The sequence below is a fragment of the Harmonia axyridis genome, chromosome 2 (genome assembly GCF_914767665.1).
Source record: "Harmonia axyridis chromosome 2, icHarAxyr1.1, whole genome shotgun sequence".
Lineage (NCBI taxonomy): Eukaryota > Metazoa > Arthropoda > Insecta > Coleoptera > Coccinellidae > Harmonia > Harmonia axyridis.
In genome coordinates, this window is record NC_059502.1 from 36,176,607 (window position 1) to 36,192,400 (window position 15,794).

The window sequence follows — 15,794 nt, forward strand, 5'->3', positions numbered from 1 at the left end:
CGAGACAACAGGATGTATCTAAAATGAACTATATATATATATATATATATATATGTGTGTGATGATCAGGTATATTTATTCTATAAAAAAAAATTATATTTCAACCGTCTATGACAAATTCATCTTCATCAACTTCGATACTAGAACTGGAAGAATACATATCCATTTTGTTCATTCTTGCATACATATTCTGAGTAGGTGTAAAATCTACGCAGTTACCATCTTTTTTCACACACTGAGACGTTAATAAACAACCATTGATTGTATTAGTTATTAACTTATTTCTTGATTTTGTTTTAACCAAGTTTATTTTACTGGAGACTCTTTCGCATTCAGCATTTGAGTGCGGAAGGGATAATATATTCAGTACGAACTGTGACAAATTCTGGAATTGAAATACACCCATTTCATTTGTATATTTTTGGAGTTTTCCCCAGAATATGTCAATGTCCTCGTTGATGTCTATTTTTTTTTCTTTGGTAAAACCCAAGTTTTGTTAGACGGATCTATTTCAGATATTGCAGTTTTTGTTACGTATTGTCTTTCCATGTAGCATAATAGAAAATTTCTATAAGCTTCCTCCATCATTTTATGCAAATACGGCAGTACTACCTTATCTGACTGAAAATTTTGATTCAAATTTGATATTTTCGGTAAAATATAATTGAGGAAAAGGTAATATAACTTTACAAAATATACGTTACAGATAAGCTTGCCGAGCATTTTTATAGTTCTGGGTCTCGCTACGAGATGGCACTAGTTAATGAATTACATTTTTAAGGGTTTGTCTTGAATAGAATACATTGAGATGCATTAGAAAAATCGCAATTGAAATTACCGTATTTCGGCGTACGGTAGCCCATTCGGACCGTATACCGTATTTGGCATCAATTTACCGTACAAATACGGTAATTACCGTACGGTTGGCAACGCTGCTTCCATCATCTGTATTTTGTTATAACTTACTAATAATTAATAATAATATAAAAGACTAACTAATATAACTAAAGATTATAATGGCCTACTCGACGCTTATTATCAATAAGAACTACAATGTCAGGCACAAACCATTAGTTTAATTGACAGTATTTCTTGAAAATTACTGTACTAAATTTGGTAAAATAAATTACATTGATTGATATGTTAGAAGTTCTTCACATCTTCGTGACTGTTTGTCTATTTTACACGGTTTTGTAATTTTAAACTCTGGTTTGTTGAATTTGACATTTTCTCAACCAATCAGAATCAGCTCCAACAAATTTATTCTGAGATTGTTGGATTCTGAATTCGGATTCTGAAATCACATATTGACATCGGCGTCCTGTATAAATACACAGACTAACTGTAATCTGTGATAAATATACCTTCAAAATTTACAGTATCGATGATTTTTTGATTGTTTTGAGTTGGTTGATGAAGAGCAATCAGACATGCAGGCGTCTTATACAGTAAAATATACCAAAGGACTCTTTCTGCGATGTCTATGTATAGTATACTTGTTTGCGTTCGTTTCCTTTTATATACAGGCTCCAGGTATAATTTTCCCATATTCTGATTATAAATAAAAATCTCAATGGATCAATTTTAATGAAAATTACCAACTTGAATTTTAGGTCTATATGGCGACAATGGAGTTCTTCCTGCAAGATCCCTCTTAGAAAACAGTATACATAAAACGTTATCGGCGAAAATCCACTATCAACCAACATTAATTTGGTTAGCCCCATATTTGGGACTAGATGTTAATTATGCCTTAGACGTTTTATCTCTTTTAGGCAGTTTTTTAGCGTTTACAGGGTAAATTTCTTTCTCTATTATCTGAATGATTGATTGAACTGGTTACCTAATCTTTAATTTTAGGTTTGTTTCTCAGAAACTTTGTACATTACCTCTGTTCGCTGGTTTATGGTCCCTTTACTTCTCATTATACCAAGTAGGGCAAGTGTTTGTGGCATCTAATTAGTAAGTAGTTTCATTCAATTTCCTCTTGATTCATAGCAGAAATATAGTTGCTAAGGAACTATTTTCATTTAAAAAATTGTTCTTAAAGGCATCAAAGGGTTATCACAATGATTTTAACAGATTTTTTATAAAGTATACATATATTTTACCCAGTTGACAATTGAATTTCTGGTTAACACTCAAATAAAAAAAAATTTAATCATTTAATTAATTTATCTGTTCAAACATTTTATAGGTAGTTCAACTGCCTATCCATAGTATTTTCTGAATTTAGTGCGAATATGGGATTATGCTTTGATAATCCTTGCTTTCCAATATATAGTTAAAGTTATTGAGTCTTAGTAATATTTGTTTTGATTGTCCAGTAAAATTTTGATGGTCTAAGCTGATTAGAAACTTGTTATATGAATTTTTCTGACTCCATAAGCTATTGATTTAATATATTCTTAGTTTCAACTAATGTATATATGTATGCATATATTTTCTGTTTCATACTCCTTAATTTTGGTATTGTATGTGATGTATTTAGAATATCTTTTAAATTTTCAGTTAACTATTAGGATAATATAAAGTCTTAAACTGATTAAAAATGATTTTTATCTGTTGTACTGCCATTTTATTAGATATTACAAGCAGACATTTTTTTTTCTTAACTAATTATGCATTCTCCTTGGGGTTACTTTCGATTATGATTCCTACATAATAGCGTGGAAATCTTCTGTTTGACAATGGTTATGTTGATGGCGTTTTTGCTGATACATTAACCAGATAGATAATTAATATCGTATGATATTATTACATTCTTGGAAATTGTACTTCTTTTTCTTTCTCTTTTCGTATTTTCTTTATTATGTTTTGTATTGTACAGGGTGGGCAAATTTCGATGTTATAGCACTACAACTTTTGAACCAGATGAGATAGTCAAAATCTGATACCCCATTCTCGGTCTCTTTTTCTGAGAAACTAACAAGGGTAGTATTCATTTTTGGCCACCTTCTTTTGTTTTCGAGTTATAAGCGAAAATTGGAAAAATGACGATATCGAAAAACATTTATATCTCCGCTAATACTGATGATAGAGCTCTGAAATTAAAACATTATACAGGCACTTTTTAACGTAGAATTCAGTGGCGTGCTCGTATTTCCAAAAGGGTTCTTAATTATGAAGCTATGACCCAAAGGTATGTTTTTTCAAATGGGAACACTAGATTGTTGTGCCATTTTCTGAAAGGTCGAAACAGGTCGATTTTTGATTTTGATTTACCGTATTTTAAAATAATAATCTAATATACAGGGTGAATTACTTTCGAGTAATGACGTCACCGTCATTTTTTTTATATGGAACACCCCCATTTTGTCTCAATTTTCCGATTACTCTAGCTGAGCTGATTCCAAAAATGTATCACATGTTGATTCCAATTGGTACAGGGTGGACAAAAATAATAAATTAAATCTAAGCAATAATTAGAACATTCACGAATACCAAAATATTGTTGTACTAAACTGTCATTGAACAATAAATTACTAAAAAAATAATGACATTTCACAAAAAACTAGACGATTATGTTTTTTAAATTTATAAGAAATAATTTCTTTCATATTCTGTCTGCTAGACCACAAGTACCAAACATGTTTGGAAACAGCTCATTTTTATTAATATAAAATGTAACAAACTATAGGGTGTTACATTCAAACCAATTGCCGCTAGACAATAAGTATTTTTGATAATATTGTTAATTTAACTAATAAAGAATGTTATGCGTTACTTTATGAGCACACACAAAACTATTGTATTTTTGTCCACCATGTACCAATTGGAATCAACATGTGATACATTTCTGTAAACAGCTCAGCTAGAGTAATCGGAAAATTGAGACAAAATGGGGGTGTTCCATTTAAAAAGAATGACGGTGACGTCATTACTCGAAAGTAATTCACCCTGTATATTAGATTATTATTTTGAAATACGGTAAAATGAAATAAAAAATCGACATGTTTCAGGATTATTTCTTAAAATGGTCTGTTTAGCTAAAAATGAATTTGTTCCATACTTTAGGGACACAGTGTAAGGCGTAATTTGTGCTGTGCATGACTGATGAGCGCTCAAAATCTGATTCTCAGGAAACGAGCGCTCAACAAAAAGATACAAAAGAACTATAGTGTAAAATTTGCATTTTTATTTGCTTGTGCATAATTCAGTATAAAGGAGAAATAATATGTTACATCCCTTGTCATTCTTTTAATTCTCCAAAATTCATGGTAGAATTGTTCTGACAAATATCATTAATCTTTTAGAGTAGATTACCTCTGCTCAAGTTATGTTATGCAATATAGATATCAATTATCATGATGAAATTTTAGACTTTCATAATAGATTGAATTCTACAATATTGATTACCAATTTTTTAAATTTTATTCATCATGACCCATGACATAAATGTGTTGGCAAATGCTTTATGTTAAAAAGAATGTGGAAAAGTGAGACATAATTTTTGAAAAATTTCAATAATTTCAAAACGGACGAAGAAGAGAAATTCTACTCTCATCTATATGTTAAACATGATTATGAATATTTACGTGAACTCAGGAGCTTTTGACCGCTGGTTCCTTTTTGCGCCAATACCCTTGAATTCCACAGAACTTTATAAAGATATATAAATGAGATATCAATTATTTAATTGGCGCATTTCAACCCGATCGGATCTGTAATCACCTTAGAGTAATAAACATAGATAGAGGGAGTATACGCAATTTTTACATGTCCCCCAACACGGTTAGATTACGTTGTCGGATTGTGATATATTTTCAAATCCACAATTTTACTATATCGTTATGAATGTATATTATATTGAATGAAATATATTTATTTGAGTGATTTTCAATTAAATATGCAAATTTGAATATTTGGAATCCGATATTTTACCTAATTCTCGAATTTATAATAAGCAGAATATTTATTTTCTGTATCTACCTGCTGAAATCCAAGGTTTGGCAATTATTGCGCGCCTTTTGTCATCGTCGTTTGGCGAGGTTTGAAGTTCGTTTTGAAAGCATTCCATTAACTCAAAATCATATGCGTATGCGATTGGAATGGGTCAATGAGCACATAAATTGGAACAATCAATGGAGGTCTGCAATGTCCACAGATAAGTCGAGATATGGAGGGTTTTTGGATAGTCTGCGTATTCGGGTATGGACCCATCCACTGATGCCCAGAAATCGCATATCGGTTCAGGAAATTCATCCGTCCAGAGGTGGTACAGTTACTGTTAGGGGATACATTTGTTTGAATGGACGTACAGAAATGTTGGTGCTTGATTCTACCATGAATGTGCAAATTTACATAGACCAAGTTAATGACAACATGATTCCATTGTTTCATGTTCCTATTATAGGCCAAATTTCTTGTTTTTGGAAGATAATGCGTCACCTCATCGTGCGAGAATTATCACTGAAGCTCTGGAAATCCACGATATTTCACATTTCGCCTTGCCCTCTCTGTCGTGAGACCTCAATTTCATTGAACAAGCTTGGAATCAGCTATAAAGAGCTTTAGATTCTCATCAAACACCTCATACGCATCAAGAACTCAGACGGCTTTTACCGCAACTCTTGAGAGAAATTGATAAAGGCTGCTTCAACTATCTGATTGAAAGTATGCAAACGCGTTGTCAAGCTGTAGTTGATGTTCGAGGAGGCCATACTTTTTACTTAACTTTATTTTTTTAATTTTTTGAATGAACTGATTTTGTACTTCAAATACTATAAATAAATTTTCAACTGAAACTGTAAAACTCATAAAGGAATGGACAAAAAAATAGTTTAGATAAGTCAGTAAACATTTAGATCTATCATATTCAAAAAATTGCTGAAAAAATGAAAGCTTTTGAAACAGTCTAAAAAGCCCTGAACTTCCTCAACTTTTGTGGAGCAGTATATGTCTATGGACTTGAGTGAAATATATCACTGATATATTTTTATTTCTGCGCGCTTCATGTCAAATTTGATAGTTCATGTTGGGGACAAAATTTACTACTGAAAATGACATAATATGCTCCCTCTAACTATGTTTATTCATCTGAGATAATCACGGACATATTTATTATTTTTGTTTCAATATTCTTATTGCATTTTATCAGTAGTTTGAAATTTCGCACCTAACTTGAAGAAGATCAATACCCAAAATTTCATCTCCGTTGTTTTCGTGTCATTCTACATCCGAATGCAAATTATCATTTTACATCCGAATGCAAATGATCTTGCTACATCGAACCTGGAGTTTCGAAATAGGAATTTCGAATTTCGTTCGACCACATGTACGGAATCCTGAAATTTTTAAAGTTCTAGGTCATTTCATTCGAAAGTTATCGCGTATACGACCGGACGAACATCGAATTTGAGCACGAATTAGTACTCGGTGAGGAGAACTATTCAAATTCTGTTCTTAGCAGCTACTCTCAATTCTTGTATAGTATTATGTTGTCTTGCATCCATTTTGATTAGAGGTGGTCAACAGGTCATTTAGTCCCTATCTATTTTTGGAGAAAATGCTGGTCGAGCCATGTGACAGTAATTCCGGCATTTTGGACTGGAATCCTGTCTTGCTGGAAGGAAATACCATATATTTGATCCAAGGAACAGAATTTCAAAATATTAATTTGAGTTCAGATTTCCTTCATAAATTAAGTATACGAGTTCTCTCCTGAATACATTGAAACACTGGCGTTCTCTAGGACAAAAATTAAGAAATATTCACAGTGTTCCATTAAACAAATAATAAGTTATGTCAAAAAGTGCGACACCAAGAAAAAAAATGTATGCCACTGGATTCTATGTAAAATTATCTATAAATACCTGGTTCAACTATTTCAATATATTCTGCAATAGCTGACATGCAGTCAATATATGTAAATCGCAAAATTAGAAAATCGTCATGTAGCGCAGAAACTTTGAGAGCCAGAGCAAATCTGTTTGTGGTATCTTTGCAAAAAAGTACATTCCTTCTCTAATACTTATTTTGTTTATTCAAAAATACTGTGCCATTGTTCTAAAATAGCATCTAATGTCCTTTTAGTGATGATTTATTGCTGGAAATTGGATTCATTGCTTTACTGGTGGCACCAATATTGCCGGGAAAAAGGAGGGGCTACAAAAGCTCCCAAAATGATGCCATAAGATTCTGGTTGCTTCGATGGGTACTGTTTAGGTATTTGGTAACATCTGGCATTATTAAATTTATTAGCGGATGCCCTAAATGGTGGAGTTTGACAGGTATGTAAAACTATAATTTGCTGTTGTGGGTTATAGTTACATATGGGAATCCTCATTTGAATACATACATTTTTGCATGTTACCGCTTTCTTGAATACTTACTGAATCTTTTGCCAAGACACTAAGTCATATTTATCAGAGATTGCAGGAATCATTTTTCTCTAGTGGACTTTAAGAGCTACAATCAATCAATGCATACAAGAATTGGTTTATATATTCGAAAAAGTTTCTTCACAATGACCATTTGAAATGCTAGAATATATTAGCACCCTCTATAATCTAAAGGTTGAATTAAGAGCAGTGATGCAATGAAGACATTCGATCAGCATCTTGAGTTCTACAACATATAAATTCGAGGAAATTCACTGAAAGCCAATTTCCCTTTTATGCAGTGCGTGGTTTGAAAAAGCTTAATTTTGTATGGGATCTTTTACTGTTGAAAATGGACTTATTACGAATTTCATCAAAATCAGATGAGAATTGAAGAAGTAAAAACTTTTATAGTATGTCCAAAGACACTTGAATTAGTCCAAAAACGCTTGGCCAGATGTCCCTTTGAAGTAGATACTGTGGTCCACTACACACCGGGGTTTATTTGGAAGTATTGTTAGGCAATGAATTCACTGGCCTCAAAGGAATTTCTGAAAACTTGAACAATCCTTGTATAATCGAAATATTCTGGCTTCCATCAAGTGACTTTGTATATACTATACAAAGAAGTACGGACACATAGATCAACACAAAATCGCAGTAGTTCAGGATGGTCTAAACCCATTTTGCGAGCGGAAATTTTTTAATCCAAGACCAATATTTTTTCATCCCATAAGTGACTCCAACGCTTACTTTACCTTAAGGATACTCGGAAGTAATATTAGAATCTTGCAAAAGAATAGTAGATGTAAGAAATAATTAGAAGTTTTATTAGCTTTTAGACGTAACGATCTCAGACAACAAATGGAGTAGGAGATATTTCTTGCAAAAATTGAAAAAAAGAAATGATGGGGAATTGGCGATAACTGATGTATAATTCGCATTTTTCATTATATCTGGCAATTGATTGGTACAATTAACCACTTTTTTTTAGCCTTGAATTACCATTTCCAATCAATGCCTCTGCCGTCATCTCTATCATGGTATGCACATCATCTACCAAATTGGTTTTTGAAGTTGACAAGTGTCTACACAAATGTAGTAGAAATTATTCTGCCCTTCTTATTCTTCATTCCTATGAGAAATGTCAGATTGACTGGGTTTATTTTCCAAGTGAGTTTATTTGTTTATTAGATAATATGAACATAAAGTAAGCTAAGTGACTAACAAAATCACTAAACTTTGAGATTTTCAAAAAATTTCAATGTGGAATTTCAACACCTGGTATTCCGGTAAATATCGAAAACATCAGAAATGTTATCCAATTTTCTCTATAATGTCTAGTAGATATGATCCCTCCTAGTTCAGAAAATCCATAAAAATTCTAATATAAACATTGGTTGCGACTATTATGCTCTGGATTAAAACATTGGAAAACCACTTAACATATTTCCTTGTATATTGATAAGCTTTGGGGCTACATGCACTCTAAATTTTTTGGTTTGATCTTCTACATACAATAAAAATTGTGGCAAAAACCATTCATACTTAAAGAAACAAAACTTTTTGACTTGACCAAATTTTGCTTGAGAACTATACATTTTCATTTACCTATTCTTTACTTCCTATTGAAAGTATAAAAAAAATTACCCAATTTTTGTAATCAATTTTAATTTGATGTAGTTTGCGATAATCTCATCAGATATGAAAATATGTCTTATGTAATGATTTTCAATGAGACTTATTACAATGCATGCACATATGATAACTTGTAAAAATTTCCGTTTATATATCTATAATAATTGATACCAGAATAGAATAAGAAATAGCAATGAAATATTGTTTTTATTACAATATCTTCATAAGTATTTGTGTTGTTCTTCTGTTTCAGATATTCCTTCAAATATGTATTGTTTTAACTGGAAATTTCAGTTTTGCTAACCTGTTAATTGTGGTACTCACTTTGTCCTTATTGGATGATAAAGGAATTCAGTCAAAAAAAGTTAGTGAAGAACCTTCATATGTGGCAAATATTGTAAATATTTTGATACATGGAGCATTGTTTTATGCAGTAGTAACAATATTTTCTCTAAAAATTGAAGGATCTGTAGTAGAATCCAAAATAGGTAAGTTTCAGTTCAAAGCGTAAGGTTTTATAGGAAAATTAATGGATTTTATGAAATCTCAAATGTTGAACAAATATATTCTTTCTTTTTTCAGTATTTCAATTTGATATATCCTACTTGTATCAACATTTCCTTTGTTTTTAGCATTTACCAAGGATAATTTTGAAGTCGCAGCAAGATTGGGAATTAGTTTTGCTTTGTATTATGGTCTCTCAACTTTAGCCCTCACCATTCTGAGCACTTTAGCAAATATTCTTTTCAGTAACAATTCTTGGTTGAATAAAATATGGTCTTTCATTAAGACTATTATGTTTTCTCTACTAGTCCTTATGATTTTCTTTGCTTCAACGGTAAGTGAATATAACTGATATAATTAATAAGTTTCAACATTCTTAGGACATGTCTACAGAATATAGATTCATTTCAGCAAGAAATGGAATCGGTCGACGCATGTCTTGGCGTAAAAAATATGCCTTGTTCTCTTCCCAACTGGTCCAGACCACTGCTCAAAGAGATCTACTATTATTTAGAATTCAGATAATAAATCTATAAATCTATAATTTACAAATATTCTGGTGAAATCAGAATCAATCAGAAGGGCTTTTAAATTGAGCTCTTATTTTGAAAAACTATAGAACTTATCTTGATAAATTTTTAGTAATTGACAATAATTACCCCAAAGTATAATTGTTGTCAATTAGTCAATACAACAAACTTATGATACAATTTCTGGCGATGTAAGCTTCCATAGTATGTTTTTTGACATACAATAATTTTTTGATACAATATTCATCACCACAAACCCTCTCTACCTTATTTAAAATTATAGATGATTTTAATAGATGCCCAATTTTCATTGAAATTTTTGACTACTCACTACAAATGCTATTTAATCTTATGAATAATTAAGTACTTGTCAATATTTCAGGTACCTTTAACTTCCCTACATTCTTCAACTAACACCACAGTTCATCCTACCGTGAGGGCTACTTACAACCGTTTACACAAGATTCGTTTAATCAATGATTATTTGTTATTCAAACAAATGAGTGGTGTGGATGGAAGATCAGAAATTATTTTAGAAGGATCGGATAGTCTTGATGGACCCTGGGTAGAATATAACTTTTTGTACAAACCTGGTAACATCAATCATTCATTGCCATTTGTAGGTGAGTTGTTAATCCAATCTGATGTGTTATTAATTCTTTTCTAAGAACATATTTCTTTTCTTATTTCAATTCTCAATGATTTCTTTATTTTCCTGTTTTTGTTAATTATACCTTTTTCAGCTCCTTATACTCCGAGATTGGATTGGCAAATGTATTGGGCTGCACAAAGTACTTACGACAAACAACCATGGCTTCTTTCATTGACCCATCGTCTTTTGCTTGGAACACCCGAAGTCCTTAGTCTTTTAGATAGAAATCGTTCTCCTTTCCTGAAAAAACCTCCCAAATTTATTAGAGGTGTTCTTTATAAATATAAATATACTTCGTGGAATCAAGGGTAAGATGAAAAATTATACCAATTTAAGAAATTTTAAGAAGGTATTTTCAAACAGCTTTCACTGAAGCTGCAGTTACTTTATAATATGATTCCTATGATAGCGGCCATTTGTTAACAACTATTCTAGATCAGCAGTTGTTTTTGAAGGAGTTCACTTCACACCAAATTCTTGGGTTAGACAGAATTTTCAATTACAATTCATCAGTGACTTGGAACTCTGAATTTCACTGAATTGCTTTTGGTGCCTTCAGTAAATTTCTTGAGATGTATCTACTTCTGTTGAAACAGTTTTATATAGCCCATCTCAACAACTTTACAATAAAATTGTATATCATACATCAGGGTGTATCTGAATACATTTTTTTTTAGTAGAATTCATTGGTGTGATAATTTATTTTTTATTGCCATTAGTTTTGATGTTGTGATACAAACTTGTATTTTTTTGAACGTAAGCCATAATAATTTGTATGATAATTAAAATCGCTTAATTTTTCCCTTTTCAAAAATATATAACATGATATATTAATTTCTTATCAAACTATAAAAATCATCAAAAGTTTCAATTTCACTCTACAAATCAATCAAGTGCCTATCTAGAATATTCTATGAACTTCAGTTAATTAAAATATTCGATGGCCACCAAGGTCTCTGGATTTAACACCGTTATTTTTTTTCAACATTTCAACATTTTCAAATTGATAAATGTTCTTTAAATGTGACCAAAGGAAAAAATCTAATGATGTTGATTCCGGAGACCTTAGTGGTCACCCACTATTTTAATTATCTGAGGTTACAGCTTATTATACAAAGATAGGCACTTGGTTGATTTGCCATGTGACACTGAAACTTTTAATAATTTTTATAGTTTGATAAGACATTCATATATCATGTTATATATTTTTGAAAGGGAAAATTAGGTATTTTATTTGTTATAGAAATTGTTTATGGTTTACATTAAAAAAAAACAAGTTTGTATTATAACTTCAAAACTAATGGCAATAAAAAATAAATTATTACACCAATGGATGCTACTAAAAAATGGGTTTCATGTAAATAGCACCAATAATAAAGAAGTTATAAGAATTATTAATTTCATGTCGTTTTCCAATTTTCTCTTGAAAACAGTTGAATTTATAAGGTTGCGGTTTTCACCAAATTAATTCTCTCAACAATCGAGCCTGAAAATGTGCTATTAATTTTTTTCTAGCTCGAAGGGGTTCTGAGATCCCCTCACTAGACAACGAATTTGGGACATCCAATATATTTAAACCGAAGATTCCTAATGTCAAAATGAACACTTTTTCCTTTGATATTTTTTCTGATTCGTTTTTTTTTTTATTACTTAGTATAGTGGTCATTCTGGAGTTGACCGGACTTAAATAGAATTTTATGTTTGGAAAAGATTCATCATATCAATGAAAAAACTATATTCCGAAATCATTTCCTTCGATTTTTGTGAGAGATTACTAAAAACTAATTTTTTTTATGGATTTTCAACAGCCTGTTTCTTTTCAACCGAGCCGAATCGGAAAAAAGGTAAAGGAAAAAAATGTTTCCTTTGGCCTTAGGAATCTTGAAAGATATGTACAATTCAAAGACTCACCCTTAATATGCGGTTTCGAAGGGTGATGTATTATGAATCCTCATTCTAATTTCAAGAACTATCTGTTTCTAAACCTGCGATAAGTAAATTAAAAATATTTCAAAGGACACTACGATGTTTCAAGTTGCAATTATTCATAACGTTGTATATGTGCAATATTTCGATCGAAACTGTCCACAGACAGAGTTTGGCAAATACTTATATATTATATACACGCAAAATCTCAACCTGATCAGATCTCTAGTGACGGAAATATTTGCCCGTAGTCGGATTTTGCCCACGAACGAACTTAATTGCGGCGTTCGAGATCCGAACCTACCCTGAAAATTTCAAGTTTCTATGTTCCTCAGTTCAAAAGTTTGAATTTGAGTAAGGATTCGTCATTAGTGGGTGGAATCTTACCGCTTGAGACTATTTCCGGCTTAAATTTCGAAAATTACAGACATTGTGACGAAATACAGAGAGATCGATTTGGTGAACGACAATTGCTCAATGATAATGGCTAATGAATGATACCATCCTAAGTAATATCGTTCATAACGGCCACTCATCATGGGCTTTTCATATTAAAGCCCCAAATCGAATATTCATTATTCTGATTAGGTAATTTATATACAATTACATCATTGACCTTTTTTCAAGATTAACCATTAAAATTAAAAATTCTTTAGGTCTCAACAAAGCTGGTGGAGCAGAGTTCGACAAAATGAGTATTTCCCAGTGTTTTCAAAGGATTCCCCTGTCCTTACCGAATATCTGAAAGCGAGAAATTTGATCCCCACAACTGCCAAAGTTGTTCCAAATCCTATATGGAAAAAGATTTTGGACAAAATTAGATATGTAGCTAGTCACCTAGAGGCCACCTTGTTGTTATGGTCAGTGTTCACTGCTGGATGTGCCGTTATTTCTACATCTTCGAAAAGCAAATGAAAGGTGTATTTTTGAGATATTCAGTCACAAACTGAATTTTTTTTTAAGATATTCATTCACAAACTTTTTCAATGTCTAAGCCTAACTGTAAGCTGTGCCAAATATTGTCCAACAGTAATTATGTTACAATCCTTCTATTTACAAAATGAAAAATTATGATCTAGTTTCCTATTCATCCTAAAACCTCTAGTTGCAAATTTCTACCTCACACCTGTGATATGCTTCGAATATCATCTATTTATTTTCGTTTAATTTTTTTCTGTTCATTCGATATAATTTCACTGGAAAAACAAAAAAAAGGTGTTTTAAGTTAAATGTGTGTTTTTTTTTTATTTTGTTCTATTTCTTATTAATTTGAGTATGAGTAATTTTATCAATCAAAGAATTGATTTAACTCATAAAGAATAGTGGTGAATGAATATCTTCTTGTTGGTAATAAAATAATGTGTTCTATAATTTTTGAAAATTCCACTTGTCAAATACACTCCAGTTCAAAAAATGTTTCACAACTGCAGTGATATTCTCTTTATAGTGGTATAACTCAACAAAACTATTGTAATATTTATTTGTTTTGTATCATTGCTTTTATTTTTCTAGATTTTTATTTTTACATATTTCACTCTACAGGAAAAAAATTAATCAGTTGGAAATAATCAAATTAATTTCTTATGTAAGATTAGAGCCATTATACTGAAAAGATTCAAAGTATTATTTATATGATCTTGTATAAATTTAAGAATACTATTTAAGATTTAATCAATATTTTCACATGTCCAATCTATTCTATATTGAATATTTATTTTCACGTTATTGCACATGACATTTATCATTAGATTTTGTGGTTGCAGGTTTTTATACATTAAGTTTGATTTTTACTATTCAGTAATCAATTTTGTTATGAATCAGTTTTGATTTTTGTTTGATGAAAGTCAGATAACATTAGAGGATAATTAATGAAGTTGTATATCATAAATTTTATTTAATTTCTGAAATTATACATATACAATTATTGTCATATAAGAACATGTGTGATTATAATATTCTCTTTTGTTATAAAATTGGTATATTGGAACTAATAGAAAAGAATTAAAGTTTAGTACACATTTACATATTGGTGTTTAAGAAATTCACAATTTTTATCATTATTTATATATCAACATGTATATCTTGCAAGAGTGCATTTTATAAATAAAGTCATACTATAATTTTTGTTGAGACTGTATTTTATTTCTCCCTGGAATTATTATAACCTCTATATGTGACAGTGGATGAATACAAAATAGGAAGGTGCTATGGAAATCATCTTTCTTTGTTAAAGTACTTTTTTTATAGAATAAAAACCAAATTGATTATGTGATTTAATTCTATTAGTTTGAGCAGATGTGAATAATGATAAGGGAGCAAGAGATACTTCAATGATTACTTGAAACATTGTATTAAATACAATAATGTTATATATTTTGATTTTGAGTTAGTTAATCAATTCATAAATTTGTACATTCTCTTTGAGGAGGTGGTAAAGGAGTGAGAATTGGAGGTAAAGGAGTGTTCTCCCAGTATCCTGGAAACCTTTCTCCTGATGACATGTTACATTGCATACTCAATGGAGATTCTGCATAAACCTCCAACAAGAGCTGAATACGCATTTTATTCCATTCTATAGCTTTGTAGTTATCTGATATACCTTGAGAAGATGAAGTTGTTTGTCCTTCCCATCTGAAAAGAAATTGGGGAGTTAATTCAACAAGTCAAAGAATAGAAAGTGTATTTGACATGGGGGCCCACAGAAATTTTTCTCAGGGGGGGCAAAATGAAAATTATTGAAAAACGATAAGGCGTGTCCACGATCGTCATTGAAAACCGGAAAATTTTGTGAATCCATTAATTTCCTTTTTTCCATGCCCTTTAGATTGACAAAATAATATTGAGGGTGTTGTGCTGAAAAATGAGGTAATCAAAATCTCAGGGGGGGGGGGGGTCATGGCCCCCCCTGCGGGCGCCCATGGTATTTGAGGAATCATTTCTCGAACTGTGAATATTTCTACAACATGTAGGGAATCTATCGATTCCTTCGAAAGTATTGTAAGTCCGAGAACTGAACAATTCGGTATACAAACTTAGGATTATCAAAGCCACACCCCTAAGGGATCCATAGAAAGGCTTTGCTAACGGTCGAATGGAAAACAGCCGGAATACCCATAAAAGTCGGCATTTCAGGGCGAATAAAAAAATTGAGTACAGACCAGTCTACAACTACAACATATGTTCAACACTTGCATCGACAACGACAAGATAAAAGATTTTCAC

The 15,794-nt window shown here is 31.3% G+C and overlaps 2 protein-coding genes across 6 annotated transcripts in view; one reads left to right on the forward strand and one right to left on the reverse strand.

The window, feature by feature from the left end:
- The first annotated feature begins 1,146 nt into the window (after positions 1–1,146).
- On the forward strand, positions 1,147–14,702 carry LOC123673244 (lipase maturation factor 2-like). The gene is made up of 10 exons (XM_045607716.1): positions 1,147–1,533; positions 1,614–1,797; positions 1,861–1,962; positions 7,036–7,232; positions 8,317–8,495; positions 9,214–9,448; positions 9,593–9,798; positions 10,377–10,617; positions 10,738–10,954; positions 13,229–14,702. Exons 1-10 carry the CDS (start codon positions 1,431–1,433, stop codon positions 13,485–13,487), a joined length of 1,923 nt encoding a protein of 640 aa, XP_045463672.1. The 5' UTR covers positions 1,147–1,430; the 3' UTR covers positions 13,488–14,702.
- Positions 14,703–14,906: 204 nt separating this feature from the next.
- LOC123673245 (tyramine beta-hydroxylase) overlaps positions 14,907–15,794 on the reverse strand; it is a 63,473-nt gene continuing 62,585 nt past the window's right edge. For all 5 annotated transcript variants that reach the window (XM_045607717.1, XM_045607721.1, XM_045607719.1 and 2 more), the window contains one exon: positions 14,907–15,203. In XM_045607717.1, the coding sequence (XP_045463673.1) occupies positions 14,972–15,203 (232 nt within the window). In that variant the 3' untranslated portion in view covers positions 14,907–14,971. The remainder of the gene's footprint in view (positions 15,204–15,794) is intronic.